This window comes from Rana temporaria, chromosome 1 (assembly GCF_905171775.1).
Source record: "Rana temporaria chromosome 1, aRanTem1.1, whole genome shotgun sequence".
NCBI lineage: Eukaryota > Metazoa > Chordata > Amphibia > Anura > Ranidae > Rana > Rana temporaria.
This window is the reverse complement of record NC_053489.1, coordinates 449,723,346-449,743,403: the sequence shown is the minus strand read 5'-3', so window position 1 is coordinate 449,743,403 and position 20,058 is coordinate 449,723,346. Positions and strand designations below refer to the sequence as shown.

The 20,058-nt window shown below is 47.9% G+C and overlaps 1 protein-coding gene across 2 annotated transcripts in view; it reads right to left on the bottom strand.

Moving 5' to 3' along the window:
* LOC120916459 (probable E3 ubiquitin-protein ligase HERC6) overlaps window positions 1-20,058 on the bottom strand; it is a 106,509-nt gene that overhangs the window by 81,422 nt on the left and 5,029 nt on the right. Inside the window, exons 2-5 of one of the 2 annotated variants that reach the window (XM_040327436.1) lie at window positions 3,089-3,248; window positions 2,754-2,830; window positions 909-1,136; window positions 730-824 (exon numbers count right to left, since the gene is read on the bottom strand). In XM_040327436.1, coding sequence (XP_040183370.1) covers window positions 730-824; window positions 909-1,136; window positions 2,754-2,830; window positions 3,089-3,248 — 560 coding nt within the window. The remainder of the gene's footprint in view (window positions 1-729; window positions 825-908; window positions 1,137-2,753; window positions 2,831-3,088; window positions 3,249-20,058) is intronic. The other variant, XM_040327443.1, reaches the window with a different exon arrangement.

Here is a 20,058-nt window from a genome sequence, read left to right as displayed (position 1 = left end):
TTGCAAAGAAAGGTGGCTATATTGGTCACTGATTTGTTTTTGTTTTGTTTTTGAATGTCAGAAATGTATATTTGTGAATGTTGAGATGTTATATTGGTTTCACTGGTAAAAATAAATAATTGAAATGGGTATATATTTGTTTTTTGTTAAGTTGCCTAATAATTATGCACAGTAATAGTCACCTGCACACACAGATATCCCCCTAAAATAGCTAAAACTAAAAACAAACTAAAAACTACTTCCAAAAATATTCAGCTTTGATATTAATGAGTTTTTTGGGTTCATTGAGAACATGGTTGTTGTTCAATAATAAAATGAATCCTCAAAAATACAACTTGCCTAATAATTCTGCACTCCCTGTATATATATATATATATATATATATATATATATATATATTCTAAAGTGGTATATTAAACAGAGGCTAAGATGGCACCTTCCGTGGCAGGAAAGGATAGGAGGGTTTAGTTTCATCTTAACAGCAGTTTGTGAGGGGGAGAGTTCACTGTTTATTCAAAATAAGGAAAAAGTTATCACAATTTGTAAATGTAACATTGTCATCCTAGGAACTGGCCAACAAGTGCCATTAAAATAAATACATTACTGACAAATGGTATACCATCCCTAGGATGGACAAAATAATTGTGTGTATCAGTTATAACATCTACTACCCTTTATTTCTTCTGTTTTACGCTACAGTAATTACATGACTAAGCAGCACTAATGTACCTTGCTTAGAACAGCTGTATGTTCATCCCCACAGCTTATGTAAGCAACGCTGAGGTTTCTCAAGGAGGTCACTGCGTATGGTTTAAATATTCCTGCTGAAAAAAAAAAAAAAAAAGTACAAATTAATTTGCTTTTCATAAAGTTTCACATATACCCTGGTACCACCAACTGCAAATTACCTCTCTGGGGAACCATTTTGAATCCTAGTTGTCCGGCATTATTCTTTCCCCATCCAAAGACTATTCCCGACATAGACAATGCTAAACTCTGGGAACCACCTGCAGTGATCTGGACGAGCGGGACTCCTCTAAGGGACTTCACAATTTGAGGACTTGCATTATCTGATGTTTTATAACCCAGGCCAAGCTGACCAGCATCATTCTTTCCCCACGAGAACACACTGCTGTCTAGAAAGGAAAATCAAGAACATGTCTCAGCAATAGCTTCCTACAAATAACGCATAATGTCAAATTGTCAAATCATGTGTACGGGGCCTAAGATGGAGGTTGTCAATTGAAACTATAATGATTTTGGTCAGTTGTATGTATATTGTTTAAGTATATCCAAACCAAAAAGGATTTCTTTTTTCATTTTGGATAGAGTGAAGGAAGGTTAATGGATAAAGCTGCAAAAATAGATTAGGCACCCATTAAAGTATATCAATCAGTTATTTATGCAATTTCAATCCTGTGGATCATAGCCACCGGGAATAAACTCCTGGGGAAGAGTATAGAAGCAAAAGCTGCAAAGAATTGTTCCAAATAGCGCTTGGATCCGAAATACAATAACGTTTTATGGATGGCTGAAATATGAATGATTGAAATCTAACGATACAAAACCTTCCAAAAAACTATATGCAGGTTTATTCAAAAAAATATAAATGTAAATTAAAAACCAGTGTCTCCAGAATGAGGGCCAGATTGAAGAACAAACACAGTGGCTATGCCTGCTTACTGCATTCCTGCAGAGAAAGGTCCAGGGTGTGTATCGCTGGAGATCCTCAGGCAGGTATCCAAAGTTGTCTGTCTGTGCTGGGAAGCCGCTTAAGGGACAGGGGGTGCTGCCACGGGAACCACAGTGCCAGTATATGGAACCAGGAAGAGAAAGGGACAGGTGGAATAGCCGTAAGCGGCGCCCAGCGATGACGTCAATCGCAGCGCCGGATGGTGATGCGGGCGGAAGACACTGGAGTGTGGGCGCTGGTGAGGGAAGAGTAAAACCACTGCAGCTGTCAGAATACCTGAACAGTGGCTGTATCCGATTGGATGCAGCATCTGTTTGGCCAACAATTTTCCACCCGTCTCCTTTGATTTTTCAATCAAAGTACTGTATGTCAGTAGGAGCTGGCAAACAGGGACACTCGCATAGCAAATTTTGTATGGTTCCTCAGGAGACCAACTTAACCAGTAAACAGACAGCAATAGAAACCTGACAGTGGTTCCAACCCCTCACCACATCTTAATCTATAAAATAACTTTTAATACATGACAAAACATTACTAGAGCATTATAGGTGTATCTAAAGAAAGAAAGAACATGGCAGAAGTTATTTAATTTCAGATAACAGCGTCTCTCATTAAATCCTTGAATGCATTTGTATTAAGAGATGGAGATGAGTCCCCACTGTGACGCATGAAATTGCTTGTACTTTATAGTTTGAGCTATTGGGCTCTGTAAGCAATAGGCTTTTTCACAACAGAAGAAACATGTAAAAAATAAGCCTCACCTACTAGTTTTATATCTGAATACATGATATTTATATCATGTAGTCATATTAACTTAAACATACTTTTTACATTATGTTCTTTCTTCCCAACCCCGGTGAAGTAAGAAAATATTTGCAAAGACTCTATCCATACCCTTAAATTTTGACATTTGCTGTTGGTTCATTCCCTGCCTATGCCCTTCAGATTACCTAAATACTTTTGTAGATCTTATTGTACGGTATACAGTTAATATGGCCTACTGTATATCTGACTATAGCACACACTGTAAAAATTATCTCTACCTTCATGTACTGTTTACCTTCTGAAAGAGCAACCGTATGGTAATGTCCACAAGCTACTTGTATGATTTTTACGTCAGAGAGCCCAGTGATCCTTCTGTAATATCAAAGAATAAAAGCGTTAGTACCTGGAACTTGTCCTCTACAATATAACCCCTTGCTATGTTATCATTTCATGACAAAAATCTAATTTACAAAATTCTCGTTAAATGAATCATGATGAAACACTGCTGTGTAAAAATAAATAAAAACATAAATCTCCAGAAGATTGCATGCTAGATAGCTTGTAATTTGGGCAGGTTTTTCTCAACAACAATCATTCAACTATCAATAAATCTGCATAAACATAACTTACCTTGGGATGGGACTTTTTTGGGGCACCTGCCCTGACCCAAGTTCTCCATGCAATCCATTGCCCCAAGTAAATATGTTTCCTTCACTACATATTGCCACAGAGTGGTTTGACCCACAACTCATGTCAATAATAGTTTGTGCTTCCAGAGCATGGATTGGTTCTGTCAATAAAACAAATTTAATACAAACACTTAAATTAATGATTCTCATTGAGATACGAAATACAGATGCTAACATTCCAGTAGCCATTTTCTAGTACATGTTGTAAAACAACAACACTTGTCTCATGGTCTTGAAATCCAACGCCAGGATCATAATCAGTGATCACTTTCTTGCTCTCTTTGGTAAACTGATTTAAACCCTTTACATTACTGTTGTAATAGCTCGCTCACCTTCCATTACATCTGTGACATCATCAACCAGTGCTCAGTGCATTCAAGAGTATCCCCAGGCCGGTAGGAGGACAAAACAACGTACATCACTTCCAACCAGATATCCGATTCTCAGATCAGACTACTTTTCACAGGAGATCATGGGATTCTAGTGAGATTTATGCTTGTGTAGGGGCATTTCTTCTCTGCCTCCTTATTGACAAGAGACACACCCATCTAGCCAGTAGTACACCGCTGGAAGTGAAGGTATAGGAAGGCAAAGACATGCTGATGAGAAGGGCTAAGTTAAAGTGAACCTGCTACTTTGCTCTGTGTGTGTGAAACACTGGCTCACTTTAAGGGCCCATTCACACCTACAGTATGGTAATGTGTAGTAAAAATTGGATTTCTCTTCCGTTCATGGACGGACACAGCAGCCTTTGACCTTAGGGTTATATCCGCTTCCTTAAGGAGAGTTAGGCAGAAAAAAAAGCACTTTAAGTGTTAACACTTTCCTCAGTGCAGCTCCTCCCAGGGGACGTGGTTCCCCGGGTATAACCCACACCCTGCCTTAGCAGCCCCAGTTTCTCTCTGCCTAATGTCAGGAGAGGACAGGCACTCTGGAGTCCCTGTACTCTGGAGATTTTTTGCGATTTTTTTCGCTTTTTATTGTTTTATTCCTGCATTTTTGAATCCTGGGACTCTTCTATCAACTGCCGACTGGGTGACAGGCTGGGTCTTGACTCTTGTAGTCCCCCCCCCCATGTTCAGCCATCGAGCATGTGCCGGCCCTCAGCTCAGCTTTAGGTCATCCACGACAGGCCCCATTGCTCCAGGGGCGGCCAGGGAACTACATGTTCCAGGACACACATATGACCGGTCTCTATGGCCTTGTCACAGTGTGTCTGGCCGACAGCCATGCCGTTAGTGGATGTTGGTTTCGTCTAGGATACCTCCAGCCGGTGCTCGCAGGACGGGTAAGTAGTGGCCCCTTGCCCTGGCAAGGTGGTATGGCTGGTGTTTTCCCTGGGGAGGTCGACTGAGGGTCCGCCCTGCCTTCCTCTTTACCCTTTTCCTCTCCCTCCTTCCCCACACTGGGTAGCGGCTGTGAGGGGGGCCTCCTGGGGTCTCTTATTGCCACCGGGGTCTGTGTGTATGCGTGGGGCTGTGTTTTTTACTGTGCAGGTGTTACTGTGTGCTGCGCTGTGTGCTGCGTCACTGGGGGTATTTTAAACTGCGCAACGGCCGCCATTTTGCTGTGGTCACGATTTACATAGCTCGGCAGCCATTTTCTTGTAGCCCGCTGGTGTTTTTTTCCTCAAGCGGCAGCCATCTTGGATTTCTCTTGGCCTCGTGTGGCCGTTTTAGCGCTGCAAAAGACCGCGAATCTCCCCGACAGACGCAGCGCAGCCAGCTTCAAAGCACACCTCAGGTTTTTTTCAGCTCACACTGCACCGGGTGGGGTGGCGAGTTCTCTGGGGGCCTCTACTTCTGTTTTTAGCAGCCAGGAGGTGACCGGTGGGTGGTTCTGCCTTGCAGTACCGGGTGACACAGCGGTGGGGCATTATGGAGCCTGAACCTGGTACTTCTGCCCCAAACATGCCCGAGTTAACCCTTGATGCCCTTACCCCTGCCACATCTGTTGAGGCAATGTCGGCTGTTCTGGAGGCGTTTCTCGCCAGGTTTGAAGCGGCTAGTGGCCAGAAGGGGGGTAAAAAGCGCCCCCTCCCTGAGCCTGCTTCTGGGGATGTCTCTGACTCAGAATCAGGCCCTGCTATTGCGTCTGGCTCTGGTTCTGTCATGTCAGAGGATGCGGGCTTAACCCACGCGGACAGTGAGGATGATGACTCTGCTTCAGGGTCAGTTGCTGATAAAGTATTTGTTGGGGCTCTTATTTCTGCGGTGCGTGATACTCAGAAACTTGAGGATCTGGCGAAGACACCAGATGTGCCAGTCCCTTTTGGGTTCCGCAAACCGCCGCGCACCACTAAAGTGTTTCCTTGTGTTCCTTATTTGGACAAATTATTGTACAAGGAATGGGATACGCCGCAAAAAGTTTTTGCCGTTCCAAAATACTTTGCGACCCTTATCTTTTGAGGAGGATTTTTTTGAAAAAAATGGGTCTCTCCTCCGTCAGTGGACCCTCCCGTTTCCAGATTGAGCAAAGCCACCACATTGCCTGTGGAAGGGGCTCCTGCCTTTAAGGACCCCGCAGATAGGAGTGTGGAGACTGTGGCCCGCTCCATGTTCACAGTAGTGGGTTCGACTGTGAGACCGGTTTTGGTCGGGACTCTGGTGTCGCAGACGCTGACCGAACGGGCAAAGCTTTTGCGGCAGGAGCTGGAGGCACAGGATGCTTCCGAGACCTGTAAGGACCTGGCCGAACAATTGGTTCAGGGTCTGAAGTTCGTCTGTGAGTCGGTCCTGGATACACTTCCCTTGCTTTCCAGGGCCTCCGCCTATGCGGTGGTACTGCACCGCCTTGTGTGGCTGACATGCTGGTCTGCGGACCAGTCCTCAAAGAAGGCTTTAGTGGATTTGCCCTTTAAGGGTGAACGGCTTTTCGAAGCATCCCTGGATGACATCATTAAAGCGGTGGTTCCCCCTTAAAAACAACTTTTTTTTATTCCACTGGCCCCCCACATTACAATCGAATTAAGGCTATTATTTTTTTTTGGCTGCTGTACATACCTTGATACAGCATCTTCACCCGTGCATCCGGGTTGCGAGTCCCGCGGGATTGGGCGTTCCTCACATGTGTTTGATTGACATTTTTCCCAAAAACAAGCTCTCCCCCCGTCGCGTAAGCCGCGTCACGATTGGCGAAAGGAGCCGAACGGCGATGCGCATGCGCAGTATAGCGCCGACTCGCCGTTCGGCTCCTTTCGCCAACCGTGACGCGGCTTACGCGACAGGGGGGAGCTCGTTTTTGGGAAAAATGTCAATCAAACACATGTGAGGAACGCCCACTCCCGCGGGACTCGCAACCCGGATGCACGGGTGAAGATGCTGTATCAAGGTATGTACAGCAGCCAAAAAAAAATAATAGCCTTAATTCGATTGTAATGTGGGGGGCCAGTGGAATAAAAAAAAGTTGTTTTTAAGGGGGAACCACCGCTTTAAGGATGCCACGGGTAGTAAGAGCACGCTGCTCCCACAGTCTGGGAAGGGCAAGGAGCCTCGCCGTAAGCAAGGGCCCTCCTTTACTACTCCCAAGCATTTTTTTCGTGCGCCCAGTGTGGCGGGAAAAAGTTTGCGAGGTGCTAAGACCCCCGCTGCGGGGCAGAAACGCACCTGGTACCGCAAGCCTAACAAACCTGCGGACAAGCCTGCTTCCGCATGAAGGTCTGCCCCCGCCCGTGTCTCGGGTGGGGGGCCGACTTTGCTGCTCGGTGGAGGTCTCTTCTTTCCGACCGTTGGGTTTGCGAAGTAGTTTCCTCGGGGTACAAGATAGAGTTTCTCTCTTGTCCGCCAAACAGATTTTTTCCTTCCAACCTCCAGCTTCCTCCGGATCGCCGGAAGGCTCTGGCAGGGGCTGTCCAGGACCTACTGGACAGGGGAGTGATTGTGCCAGTTCCCTCGATGGAACGGTTTCAGGGGTTTTACTCCAATCTGTTTGTAGTCCCCAAGCAGGAAGGAGTCCGTCCAATCCTGGACCTCAAGGCCCTCAATCGTTTTGTCAAGGTGCAAAAATTCAGGATGGAGTCGATTCGCTCGGTAATAGCAGCGCTCCATCAGGGGGACTTTCTGTCATCCTTGGACATCATGGACGCGTACCTACATGTTCCCATATGCACAAAGCACCAGAGGTTTCTGCGATTTGCGGTCGGAGAGGACCATTTTCAATTTGTGGCCCTCCTGTTCGGCTTGGCGTCGGCACCACAGGTTTTCACCAAGGTGCTTGCCCTGATACTAGCCCTGCTGAGACAGCGAGGGATCGCTATCGTGGGATACCTGGACGACCTTCTCCTGCGAGCTTCTTCAGGCTCAGAATTAGAAGAGGACGTGTCTATCACGTGTCAGACTCTCCAAGAGTTTGGCTGGCTTCTGAATGTCAATAAGTCAGTGTTGGTTCCGTCTCAGAGACTGGAATACCTGGGACTAGTCCTTGATTCCGCAGAGGCGAGAGTTTTTCTCCCAACGGAGAAACTTCAGACACTGCAATCTGCGGTGCAGCAGGTGTCGACCCAGAAGTGGTTATCTCTTTGATTCTGCATGAGGGTTCTGGGTCTGATGGTGGCGGTTCCGTATGCCCAATTCCACACCAGGGAGCTACAGAAGGAAATTCTGTCACGTTGGGACAAGCTCCCGTCATCACTGGATTACCAGATTCAGTTGAGTCAACTGGTCAAGGCCTCCCTGGTGTGGTGGCTGACGTCTCCGGTGCATCGAACCGGGAAGTAATTTCTGCCGTGCCACTGGACAGTGGTCACGACGGATGCCAGCCTCTCCGGTTGGGGGGGCGTTTGGGGCACCCAGTCAGCCCAGGGACGCTGGACTCAGGAGGAGTCCCACCTTCCAATCAATATACTGGAGTTTCGAGCAATCAAGCTGTGCCTTGCCAGGTGGTCCCAGGATCTGCAGGGCCTATCGGTCAGGATCCAGTCCGACAACGCCACGGCCGTGGCGTACGTCAATCATCAGGGAGGCACACAAGTTCAGCTGCAGCGACGGAGGTCGCGCACATCCTTCGGTGGGCCGAAAGGTCCGTTCCAGCTCTGTCGGCCGTGTACATTCCGGGGAGTACAGAATTGGCAAGCCGACTTCCTAAGTTGCCAAACACAAGACCAAGGAGAGTGGTCACTTCACCCGGAGGTGTTTCAGAGTCTGTGCCGAAAGTGGGGCACTCCAGACGTGGACCTTCTAGCGTCCTGTCTCAATCGGAAGGTGCCACGGTTCGTGGCCAGGTCAAAAGGACCCGTGGGCGGATGCGTCAGACACGTTGGTGGCGCCTTGGGGTCACTATCGCCTAATTTACGCCTTCCCTCCTCTGAAGCTTCTTCCTTGCCTGCTGTGCAGAGTGGAAGCCGAAGGGATTCCAACAATCCTGATTGCGACCAGATTGGTCACGCCGCTCCTGGTACACGGACCTGGTGCGTCTGGTGGCAGACGCCCCTTGGCGTCTACCCCTGAGAGAAGATCTTCTGTCGCAGGGTCCGATCTTCCACCCAGCTTTACAGTCGCTGGCTTTAACGGCATGGCTGTTGAGAGCCAGGTGTTGAAGGACCGGGGCCTACCGGGCTCAGTGGTTTCTACCATGCTGCGTGCACGGAAGTCTACTTCACGGAGGATTTACCATCGTACGTGGAGGGCCTACATCTCTATGCGTGAGGAGATGAGATGGCACCCCCGTACATACGTGGTGTCCCGGATTCTGCAGTTTTTACATCGGGGAGTGGACCAGGCTCTCGCCTTAAGTACGGTTAAGAGTCAGATTTCAGCTCTGGCTGTTTACGTTCAGAGACCCTTGGCAGTGCACTCCTTGGTGCGCACGTTTGTGCAGGGGGTCCGGCATGTGGCCCCTCCTGTGCGCCCTTCACTGCCCCCATGGGACTTGAATTTGGTCCTCTCGGTGCTTCAGGACGCTCCCTTTGAGGACATTCGGAAGATCCCCTTGTTGACTCTGTCACAGAAGGTGTTTTTTCTGGTAGCGATTACATCGATCAGACGGGTGTCTGAACTGGCGGCCTTGTCCTGCAAGGCTCCCTACTTGGTCATCCATGAGGATAAGGTGGTGCTGCGGCCGCAGCCGTCTTTTCTCCCAAAGGTCGTTTCGGCTTTTCACATTAATGAGGACATTGTTCTTCCATCCTTATGTCCTCGGCTGAAGAACCCGAAGGAGGCCACTTTACATTCCCTGGATGTGGCTCGGGCCCTACGAGTGTACTTATCGGCTACGGCTCTGTTCCCGTAAATCGGACTCACTGTTCGTGTCGCTGAATGGTCCTAAAAAAGGTCTGGCAGTCTCGTCGGCCACCATTTCTAGGTGGATCAGACAGGTTGTGCTTCAGGCCTATGCCCTAAAGGGGCGGGCGCCTCCCTTTCGGGTTACGGCGCATTCGACCAGGGCGATCGGTGCCTCTTGGGCTTTCGGACATCAAGCCTCTGTGTTACAGGTGTGTAAGGCAGCGACCTGGTCGTCAATCCACACTTTTTCAAAGTTTTACAAGGTGGATGTGAGTGCATCTTCTGATGCCTCCTTCAGCCGCAAGGTGTTACAGGCGGCAGTTTAAGGTTAGAGTTCCTCCGTTGAGTAACTCCGGTTTTGTTTGGGGTGTAAGCTTGGTTTGCTGTGTTGTTTTCCCACCCCTCAAATTTTTTGACACTGCTTGGGGACGTCCCTAAGGTCAAAGGCTGCTGTGTCCGTCCATGAACGGAAGAGAAAATAGGATTTTTGTACTCACCGTAAAATCCATTTCTCTGAGTTCATGGACGGACACAGCACCCACCCCTCCTTTGTTTGTACGGCTTGTTACGAACTGGGGCTGCTAAAGCACGGTGTGGGTTATACCCGGGGAACCACGCCCCCTGGGAGGAGCTGCACTGAGGAAAGTGTTGTTAACACTTAAAGTGCTTTTTTTCTGCCTAACTTTCCTAAAGGAAGCGGATATAACCCTAAGGTCAAAAGCTGCTGTGTCCGTCCATGAACTCAGAGAAATGGATTTTACGGTGAGTACAAAAATCCTACTTTTTTGTACTCACTGTAAAATCCTTTTCTCTGTCGTCCATGGACGGACACAGCCTTCACAAGTCTTGACATATGGGTTATGTTCCTGTTCATAGGAGAGGACTAGGCAGAACATGTTAGATATTTAAATACATGTTACTTTAAATGTTACTTTAACAGAGTTGAACAGCCCCGCCCAGGGGGCAGTCCCTCCGGACATAACCCTCCGCCCTGTAGCATGCAGCCTCAGTTCGTAACAAGCAGTACAAACCTAAAAAGGAGGGGTGGGTGCTGTGTTCGTCCATGGACGACAGAGAAAAGGATTTTACGAAGAGTACAAAAAATCCTATTTTCTCTTTTCGTCCAAGGACAGACTTATCCTTTGAGGACCAAGTATGGCGACTAGCAAGACAAGGCCGCCAACTCAGAAACACGTCTGACAGATGTAATGGCCACTAAAAAGGCCACCTTTTGAGATAGTGTCAAGAGAGGAATCTCTCTGATATTTTCACAGAGAGGTTCCTGCAGAACCGAAAGCATCAGATTCAAATCCCATGGAGGAAGAGGTGGTCTAAAAGGGGGGGGGGGGGGTACATGATGAATCATCGGGATCCCCTCGGTCTCCACTCCACTTGAGGCAAGACGCCCAGGAGATCCACGTCTGGTGTGCCCCACATCCTGCAAAGGAGTTGAAACACCTCCGGATGCAATGACCATTCGACCTCGGACGCTTCAGCCGAGCTCCGTGTTCCCCCCTGATGGTTGACATATGCCACAGCCGTGGCGTTGTCCGACTGGATCCTGACTGGGCGACCCTGCAACCTCCTCGACCACGAGGAGAGGCACAGCCTGATCGTCTGAAGTTCCAGGACATTGATCGGCAGACGGGATTCTTCAAGAGTCCAGCGACCCTAGGCCGACTGGACCCCCCCAGACACCCCCCCCCAACCTGTGAGGCTGGCGTCCGTCGTAATCACCATCTACTGGAAGGGGGAGAAACGTCTTCCCGGACCAAAGAGCCGGGGATCTCAGCCACCAATTCAGAGAGACTGACTAGGTGACCTACCTGAATCTGGCGATCCAGAGACAACGTAGATTTGTTCCATTTGGACAGGATCTCCCTCTGCAATACTCGGATCAACCCTAAGGTCTTCCAAAACGCTGAGTCGGCACCAGGACCGACTTCTGGATGTTTAACACCCAACCAAATTCTCTGAGGGTCTGGCTGGCTATAGACACATCTACCTCTAATACTGATCCAGAAGCTGGTCTCAGAAGAAGATCGTCTAAGTAGCCCACGATGGCAATGCCTCGCTGTTTCAACAAAGCTAACATCGGGGAGAGCACCTTAGTGAAAACTCTTGGTGCTAACGCTAGGCCAAAGGGAAGAGCCACAAACTGATAGTGGTCTTCGCCGATCGCAAAACGCAGAAACCTCCGGTGTCCTGCGCAATTGGGACATGCAAGTATGCGTCATTGATGTCCAAGGATGCCAGAAAGTCCCCCGGATGGAGCACAGCCACCACTGAACGAATTGATTCCATACAGAACTTCCGTACTTTTACAAAGGCATTTAGGGCTTTGAGGTCCAAGCTACACTGTTAGGCAAATTAGTTTAGCGCCCCCATAAATCGGCCGCACTGCTTTCAGTATGTGGGCGGTTGTCATTCTCCAACTGTGGGGGGGGGGGGCTTCGCTTCAAATTTTTTACCATCCCTGTCCCATTGCAGAGATTTCCCTTCACTTCTTGTCCCATAGCCAAACAGGAAGTGAGAGGAAATCTATGCAAATTAAAGAAATCCATTGCCCCCCTCCCCCCCAGGCCATCAGGACTAGTGTCCCCACTTGAAAATGTCAGGGTGGGTCTTAAACCGCAAGGGGTGTTGTCTTGACAGGAAGGGGTGGGTCATATTTAAATTAGGGGGTGCACAAGTTTGGTCAGGCCTAGGGCAGCACAAAACCTAAATACATCCCTGGTTCACACCTCTGTTTTTTGGTGCTTTTTGCAGAAACACACTACAGTTCATTTACCGTATTTATCGCCGTATATCGCGCACTATTTTCCCCTTAAAATAAGGGGAAAATCGTGGGTGCGCGATATACGCCGATAGCCGCGTCCCGCGCTCTGTTTGAAATCCTGCGCCGACATATACCGAGTGCAGTACACTCGGGTACATTCGGCCAGGTTCGGCTTCGCTCGTGCTCACGCATAAACGTCACAGAGCGTGAGCGCGAGCTAAGCCGAGCCTTGCCGAATGTACCCGAGTGTACTGCACTCGGTATATGTCGGTGGAGGCGTTCGAACTGAGCGCGGGAAGCGGGGACTCGACGTGAGGCGCGCGCTGGAGAAGCCGGGAGGACACCATCGAGGCTGCAGACGGACGCCGGACCGGATGATGGACGCTGGAAGACACCAAAACTAAGTAATAAAATCATATAACTTTTTTTTACAGGAATTTCGGGGGCAACATTAGGGGTGCGCGGTATACACGGGAGCGCGTTATACCGCGATAAATACGGTACATGTTTTCCTATGGGACACATTCACATCCATGATTTTTTTTCAGCTGCTGCATATTTGGAAAGGGCAAGGACTTTTTAACGCAAAACGGTGCTATTTTGTTTTTTTTGGTTCAATTTACTTCAATGGGGAAGCTGCAGAAAAGCATGTAATGTGTTTTTGCGGCAATTTGTGTTTTGTAATCTGCCCAACAACAAATTGGCCCAAAAAAAAAAAAAAATTACAATTTTTTTTTTAAGGCCATTATCCGATTAATCAAAACAATAATCGGCCAACTAATCGATTATGAAAATAATCGTTAGTTGCAGCCCTAAGTGAGAGTCTGAGACACCAGAGTTGCAGCCAAAATAGGCCTCAACGCAGACCCCAGCATGGTAAACATGCAGCGGGTCACTGCCTCGGACCTCCTATCAGTGTGGTCCTTAAATGCAGGGGTCCCCTCTACTGGAAGAGTGGTGATCTTATTAAACTGCAACCACCGGAGGAGAAGCCCACTTTTTCACACCCTTTGGGAAAAATAACTGAAATCAGTCGCTTCCTATAACCATCAAGCTTCTTACACCTCTCACCCGAAATTTTGGACCACTCTTCCTTTGCAAACTGCTGCAGGTCTCTCTTACTGGAAGGGTGCCTTTTCCCAACAGAAATTTTAAGATCTCTCCACAGGTGTTTAATGGGATTTAGATCTGGACCCTTTGCTGGCCACTTTAGAACTCTTGTTGCCATCCATTTCTGGGTGCTTTTTGACGTATGTTTGGGGTCATTGTCCTGCTGGAAGACCCAAGATCTCGGAGAGCAAACCCAGCTTTCTGACACTGGGCTCTACAGTGCGACCCAAAATCCTTTGGTAATCCTCAGATTTCATGATGCCTTGCACACATTCAAGGCACCCAGTGCCAGAGGCAGCAAAACAACCCCAAAACATCATTGAACCTCCACCATATTTCACTGTAGGTACTGTGTTATTTTCTTTGTAGGCCTCATTCCGTTTTTGGTAAACAGTAGAATGATGTGCTTTACCAAAGAGCTCTATCTTGGTCTCATCTGTCCACAAGACTTTTCCCATAAGGATTTTGGGTTACTCAAGTACATTTTAGCAAACTGTAGTCTTGCTTTTTTATGTCCGTGTCAGCAGTGGGGTCCTCCTGGGTCTCCTGCCATAGCGTTTTATTTCATTTAAATGTCGACAGATAGTTTGCGCCGACACTGATGCTCCCTGAGCCTGCAGGACAGCTTGAATTTCTTTGGAACTTGTTTGAGGCTGCTTATCCACCATCCGGACTATCCTGCCTTGCAACCTTTTATACATTTTTCTCTTCCTTCCATGACCAGAGAGATTAGCTACATTGCCATGGGTTGCAAACTTCTTGATAATGTTGCGCACTGTGGACAAAGGAAAATCTAGATCTCAGGAGATGGACTTGTAACCTTGAGATTGTTGATAGACAGTTGACAGACAGTTGACAGTTGACAGACAGTTGACAGACAGTTCTCTATTCCTCTTTCTGTTGTCCATGCTTAGTGTGGCACACACAGACACAAAATGCAAAGACTAACTTGAACTGAACTTCTCTCCTTTTTATCTGCTTTCAGGTGTGATTTTTATATTGCCCACACCTGTTACTTGCCCCAAGCAAGTTTAAAAGGTGCATCACATGCTTGAAACAATCTTATTTATCAACAATTTTGAAAGGGTGGCAAAAATTTTGACCAGCCCATTTTTGTGGAGTTTTGTGTGACATTATGTCAATTTGCCTTTTTTCCTCCTTTTTTTTGTTTTGTTTCAATACACACAAAGGGAATAAACATGTGTATAGCAAAACATGTGTTACTGCAATACTTTTCTGTGAGAAATACTTGATTTTCTGGAAAACAATTACGGCCATGACTGTATGAACTTATCAAACACTTTTAGGCTCCATTCACACTAATGCATTTTTTGATGCCTTTTGCAGAAATGCAGGGAAATTTCCTAACATGGTTTCCTATAGAACATGTTCACATGAATTCTTTTTTGTGCCTCTGTGTTTTTGAAAAGGGTCGGGGACTTTTTTTCCTGCAAAAAGCAGCGTTTTGCATGTAATAGAATCCAATGGACCCGCATCAAAAACGCAAGTACCGCGTTTTTATCAAGATTTTTTTTTTTTTGTGTCCATGGGAACCGCAGGGGCACCAGCTGCCACCTCTGGCACGTTTGGGGAAGAAGGACCAGATACTGACTCCATAACACCACAGACAGCTCTAAGGATACAATTCAAGACCTGAAAAGTCCACCCTCCTTTCTGCACTGACCGAGGGGGTTACCCAGGGGACTCACAAACCCAGCAAGAAACTGCTCAGCACCGCTGCTCGCCCGGAGAATTGTGCCGTTCAGGAAGCCAACACTAGAGGCCAAAATCCACACCAAAATGGCTACCAGAGGCCTCAGAGAAAAAAAGGCATGACCACAAGAAAATGTCCGCCCGCAATATCAACCTGCGCCACAGCGCGGTGTCGACAAAATGGGCGCCAATGGGAAAAGTCAATAAAAGCAGCAGGCATACTAATAATGGTGTCGGAGCACCGCGATGTGAATGAGAAGGCTGAGGTAGGGACTTACCTGAGGCAGAGCACCTCCCCCTAGAAAAAAACGGGCCCCGACACCCCACAGTCCCCCACTGGGACCCGGAGTCCCCCCACAGGTCGCAGTGAGCCCTTTAGGGCAGAAGGGGAAATGAGACAGAGAGCAGGGAAAGGGAGGATCGGAGAACCCCCTAATCCCAGGAATGGCCAGCCGCACCAACCCGCTGAAGCAGGAGGAACCGTACTCACCTGTCCATACGAGGAACCGCTGGTGCGTTCCTGACAGACCTACAACCGAGTTGGAGTAGCTGTCGGCCTGGTCCACTGTGAGTGAGACAGCAAACAGCCCAGTCATATGTGGACCCTGGAGCAAAAAGCCCACCGGCCACCCCTGGAGCCATAGGGTATGTCGTGGCTGACCCAGCGCCTAGCTAAGGTCTGCTCACGCTTGCTGGCCGGACTGGGGAGACTACAAGGATCTATATTATCCAGCCTGTCATCCAGCCGGCAGTTGATAGAAGAATCTCAAAAATAAAATACAATAAAAAATGTCTTCAGGGCACTGGACTCAAAGGGGGCCACGTCCTTCTCTGCTAGGCAGGAAAAAAAAACTGAGGCTGCATGCTGCAGGGCAGAGGGTTATGTCCGGAGGGACCGCCCCCTGGGCAGGGCTGTTCAACTCTGTTAAAGTAACATGTATTTAAATATCTAACATGTTCTGGTTAGTCCTCTCCTATGAACAGGAACATAACTTATATGTCAAGCAGTGGCGGCCCGTCCATAGGGACGCACGGGCGCCGCCCCCCCCCCCCCCCCTCCCACAGTCACAAAAAAAAAACGGGCCCTTTTAGAACTTTTATTCGGCTAAAATGTCATTTTGACATTTTAGCCGCAGTTCTGGCAGCCGTCTATAGAGGGCGCTGCAGCGCCACCCCCTCTCGCAAATAACACACATTCGTGCATTGTATGTTATTGTTGGTTGCCAGCGCTGCCTGGTCTATTCAGATAACCGGATGCGGGACGCCGGTTACCCGAATAGCGGCAGCTGGTTGGCTGAGGGGAACTGCCTATCAAAGCCAGCGGCTCTGATAGGCTTTTCTCCGGCTCTCAGCTGTCTATACTCTGAGCGCAGGCAATCTGCGCTCATTGTATAAGACAAACGGCCGTTTCAGCCAATCAGGTTCCCGGATTCTGGTTATCAGGAACCTGATTGGCTGAAGCTTCACCACAGTGGCAGAAGACATCAAGGGAGCACATGGAATCCTCAGGTAAGTGCTTTTTACAGGGAAAGGGGCACAGTGGCATCATGGGGCACAGTGGTGACAAAGGGCACAGAGGTGACAATTGGCACAGTGGCATCATGGGGCACAGTGGTGAGTGACAATGGGCACAATGGCATCATGGGGCACAGTGGTGACAATGGGCACAGTGGCATCATGGGGCACAGTGGTGACAATGGGCACAGTGGCATCATGGGGCACAGTGGTGACAATGGGCACAGTGGCAACAGTTGAGGGGCACAGTGGCTGCGTTTGATGGCATGGCACAGTGGTGACAATTGATGGCACAGTTGCTGTTTGATGGCATGGCACAGTGGTGACAATTGATGGCACAGTGGCTGCGTTTGATGGCATGGCACAGTGGTGACAATTGATGGCACAGTGGCTGCGTTTGATGGCATGGCACAGTGGTGACAATTGATGGCACAGTTGCTGTTTGATGGCATGGCACAGTGGTGACAATTGATGGCACAGTGGCTGCGTTTGATGGCATGGCACAGTGGTGACAATTGATGGCACAGTTGCTGTGTTTGATGGCATGGCACAGTGGTGACAATTGATGGCACAGTGGCTGCATTTGGTGGCATGGCACAGTGGCTGCATGTGATGGGCACAGTGAGGCTGCAATTTTTTTTTTTCGTTTGCGCCCCCCCAAAAATTTTGAGCACCAGCCGCCACTGATGTCAAGACTTGTAAAGGCTGTGTCCGTCCATGGACCAAAAGAGAAATGTGGATTTTACTACAAACTGCCTCCCCAAATGGCTTACTATGATGGGCTAAATGTGTACACATAACATCTTTTGATTGCAATGAAAAAATAAACCTTGAGATCTAAAATGTAAGCTGCATGCCAAGTAACATAACATACAACTGCACAGTGAAAGTGTTGCCTGATACAAAGGATGAATGTCCAGGTGTCCAGTGTTTACTGCTGCTGTAAGTGGGGACTCAGAACCTGCTGTCTAGTGAAAACACAACATAATGACCGATCCATTAGTAGGAATAGATTTTTGTAAGCTGAAGAAAGTGTACCATGCCAAGTGCACCATGATGCTTCACTGATTGGTGGGCATGTGAAAGGGGGGGGGTGTTCATAAAGGGCATGGCTTATTTGACAAACCTTTTCCCTTTATTTTCAGGGCATCAGATATCTTAGTGGCTCTTAGCACTGCAAAGGAAGTTGGCACTGGAAGACTTCCATCTGCCAGATGCTTTGAACACCAGGCTTAAAGCGGGGGTTCACCCCAAAAAAAATGTTTAACATTAAATTCATCCGAGTTGTCAGAATGAGAATAGGCTGTTTTTTTTTTTTTTATTGCCGTACATACCGTATTTTTACCGCCGCTTCCGGGTATGTAATCTGCGGGACTGGGCGTTCCTAATTGATTGACACCCTTCCAACCGGCGCATACAGCGTGTCACGAGTTGCCGAAAGAAGCCGGACTGCGAGTCGGCTCTATACGGCGCCTGCGCACCGACGTTCGGCTTCTTTCGGCAACTCGTGACGCGCTTTATGCGCCGGTCGGAAGGATGTCAATCAATTAGGAACGCCCAGTCCCGCAGATTACATACCCGGAAGCGGCGGTGAAAATACGGTATGTATGGCAATAAAATAAAAAACAAAAAACAGCCAATTGTCATTCCGACAACTCGGCTGAATGTAAAAATTTTTTGGGGGTGAACCCCCGCTTTAACAGGCAGCAGGGTCCTGCTCTGGTCGAATAGTGAAAGCCCACAGCCCAATAGTCTCCAGCCTGAGGTTGGAGGCCTTGACATTAGATGCAGGGATCTACCTACTATCTGCTCTGACTAAGCAGAAGAGGACAGAGTCCCCCTTTAGGTTTTTTAAGATTGGACCCACAGATAATCCATAGGGATGAATGGACCTTCTGATCAAGCAAAAACAGGCGGGCCCGATCAAAATGCCTGCGTGAAAGGGGCCTTATTTATCGTGTTTTACATTCATAAACCTTTAATCCAAATGTTTTAATTTGTAAATCTCAAAAGGAAAAGAGGCGATAGGTGACAAGTAGATTGTGATCTGGGCTTGAAGACCCGCCATTCCAGAGCATCAAACAGAGTGCAATGCAGAGGAACTACTTGTAAAGTTGGAACTGCAGTAGGTGTAGCACCCCCTAGCAGTGGCGGTGCGTCCATAGAGGGCGCAGGAGCGCCGCCCCTTCTCTCTCTCCTGCACTGCCACTGAAAAACAATACATAGATTCATGCATTGAATGAATCTATGTATTGTCGCCGCTGCCCACCATTCAGATGGCTGGCCCCCTGGTGAACGCCGGCCATCTGAATAACGGCAGCTGGTTGGCTGTAGAAGTGTCTATCAGAGCCAGGCTGAGGGCTGTAATCGGCTTCCAAATAGTTAACCTGGGGACGCACGGGGTGTGCGTTCCCCGGTTAACACTGACACGCATCTCAGCCAAACAGGTTCACCGGATCTGGTTACCGGTAACCTGATTGGCTGAAGCGACAGCGAGGGCAGGACTACTTCAAGGGATCGTGGAGGAGGATCTGAGGATTACTAACCGAGAAAGGTAAGTGCCATTATTTTTTTTTATCAGATATGTTTTATAGCAGAAAGTAAGAAATAATTTTGACATCAATCTTGTTTGGGTACGATAACTCACGGCCGAGCAATTGTCAGTTAAAGCGATGCAGTGCCGTAACGAAAAAATGGTCATTAAGGCCCCTTTCACACGGACCGTTCAGGTCCGCCTGTCAGTTTTGTCGGCGGACCTGAACGGCCGCTCCATGAAATCCTATGGAGCAATAACAAAAAAAAAAAAAAGGGGGGGATAATATACTGAGCCAACCAAAATAAACTAAAAGTAAGCTGCCAACACAACAATAAGACAAAACTGTTGTGAAAAATTGTGAACAAAACATATGGTATAAAGTGTGGCGCTAGTGAGATATTGGGTGACTGGTGTCAACCAAAAAATCTGTAGTGAAATAAATGAATACTACAACAAATTTAAGAAGGGAACACACTATATAAAGTGTGATCCCTAAGCATCCAAGGAATAGCGATATCTCTAAAGTGTGCCAAAAAGACACACAGTATTATAAAAATGTGACAATGAATAAATGATAAATAAAAAAAAAACACTTATGCAGTGATTCAATAATCAACCTTGAAAGATGACTATTAATGAATGATAACAGTCTTTAGACTACTGCAATAGACACATGTATAGTCCATATACATGTACAAATGCACAGTCCATGCAGCCGCAGAGGACACACACTGAATTTAATTCAATCACAGATGTCTTGAAAAGCAAGAGCGGTGTGCAGTCATAAATGGTCACCCAGGAGTGCATTTTGGTCAAATGAGGAGAATAAAATACTCTTACCAGTGGATGAGGACCCGACTAACCTTACAGTTGCGTGTTAACTGAACTTGTATCCACCGGTAGTGGAACTCAAGATGTGAGTCTTCCAATGGTCTCCTCCTATTAGCACTAGCACCAAGGGGGACGGTAACTCCAGGGAGCAGAAAAATCTTGAGTACTGAACGATCCAATGACTAGGCCTATCCCAGGGAGGGAGGGCG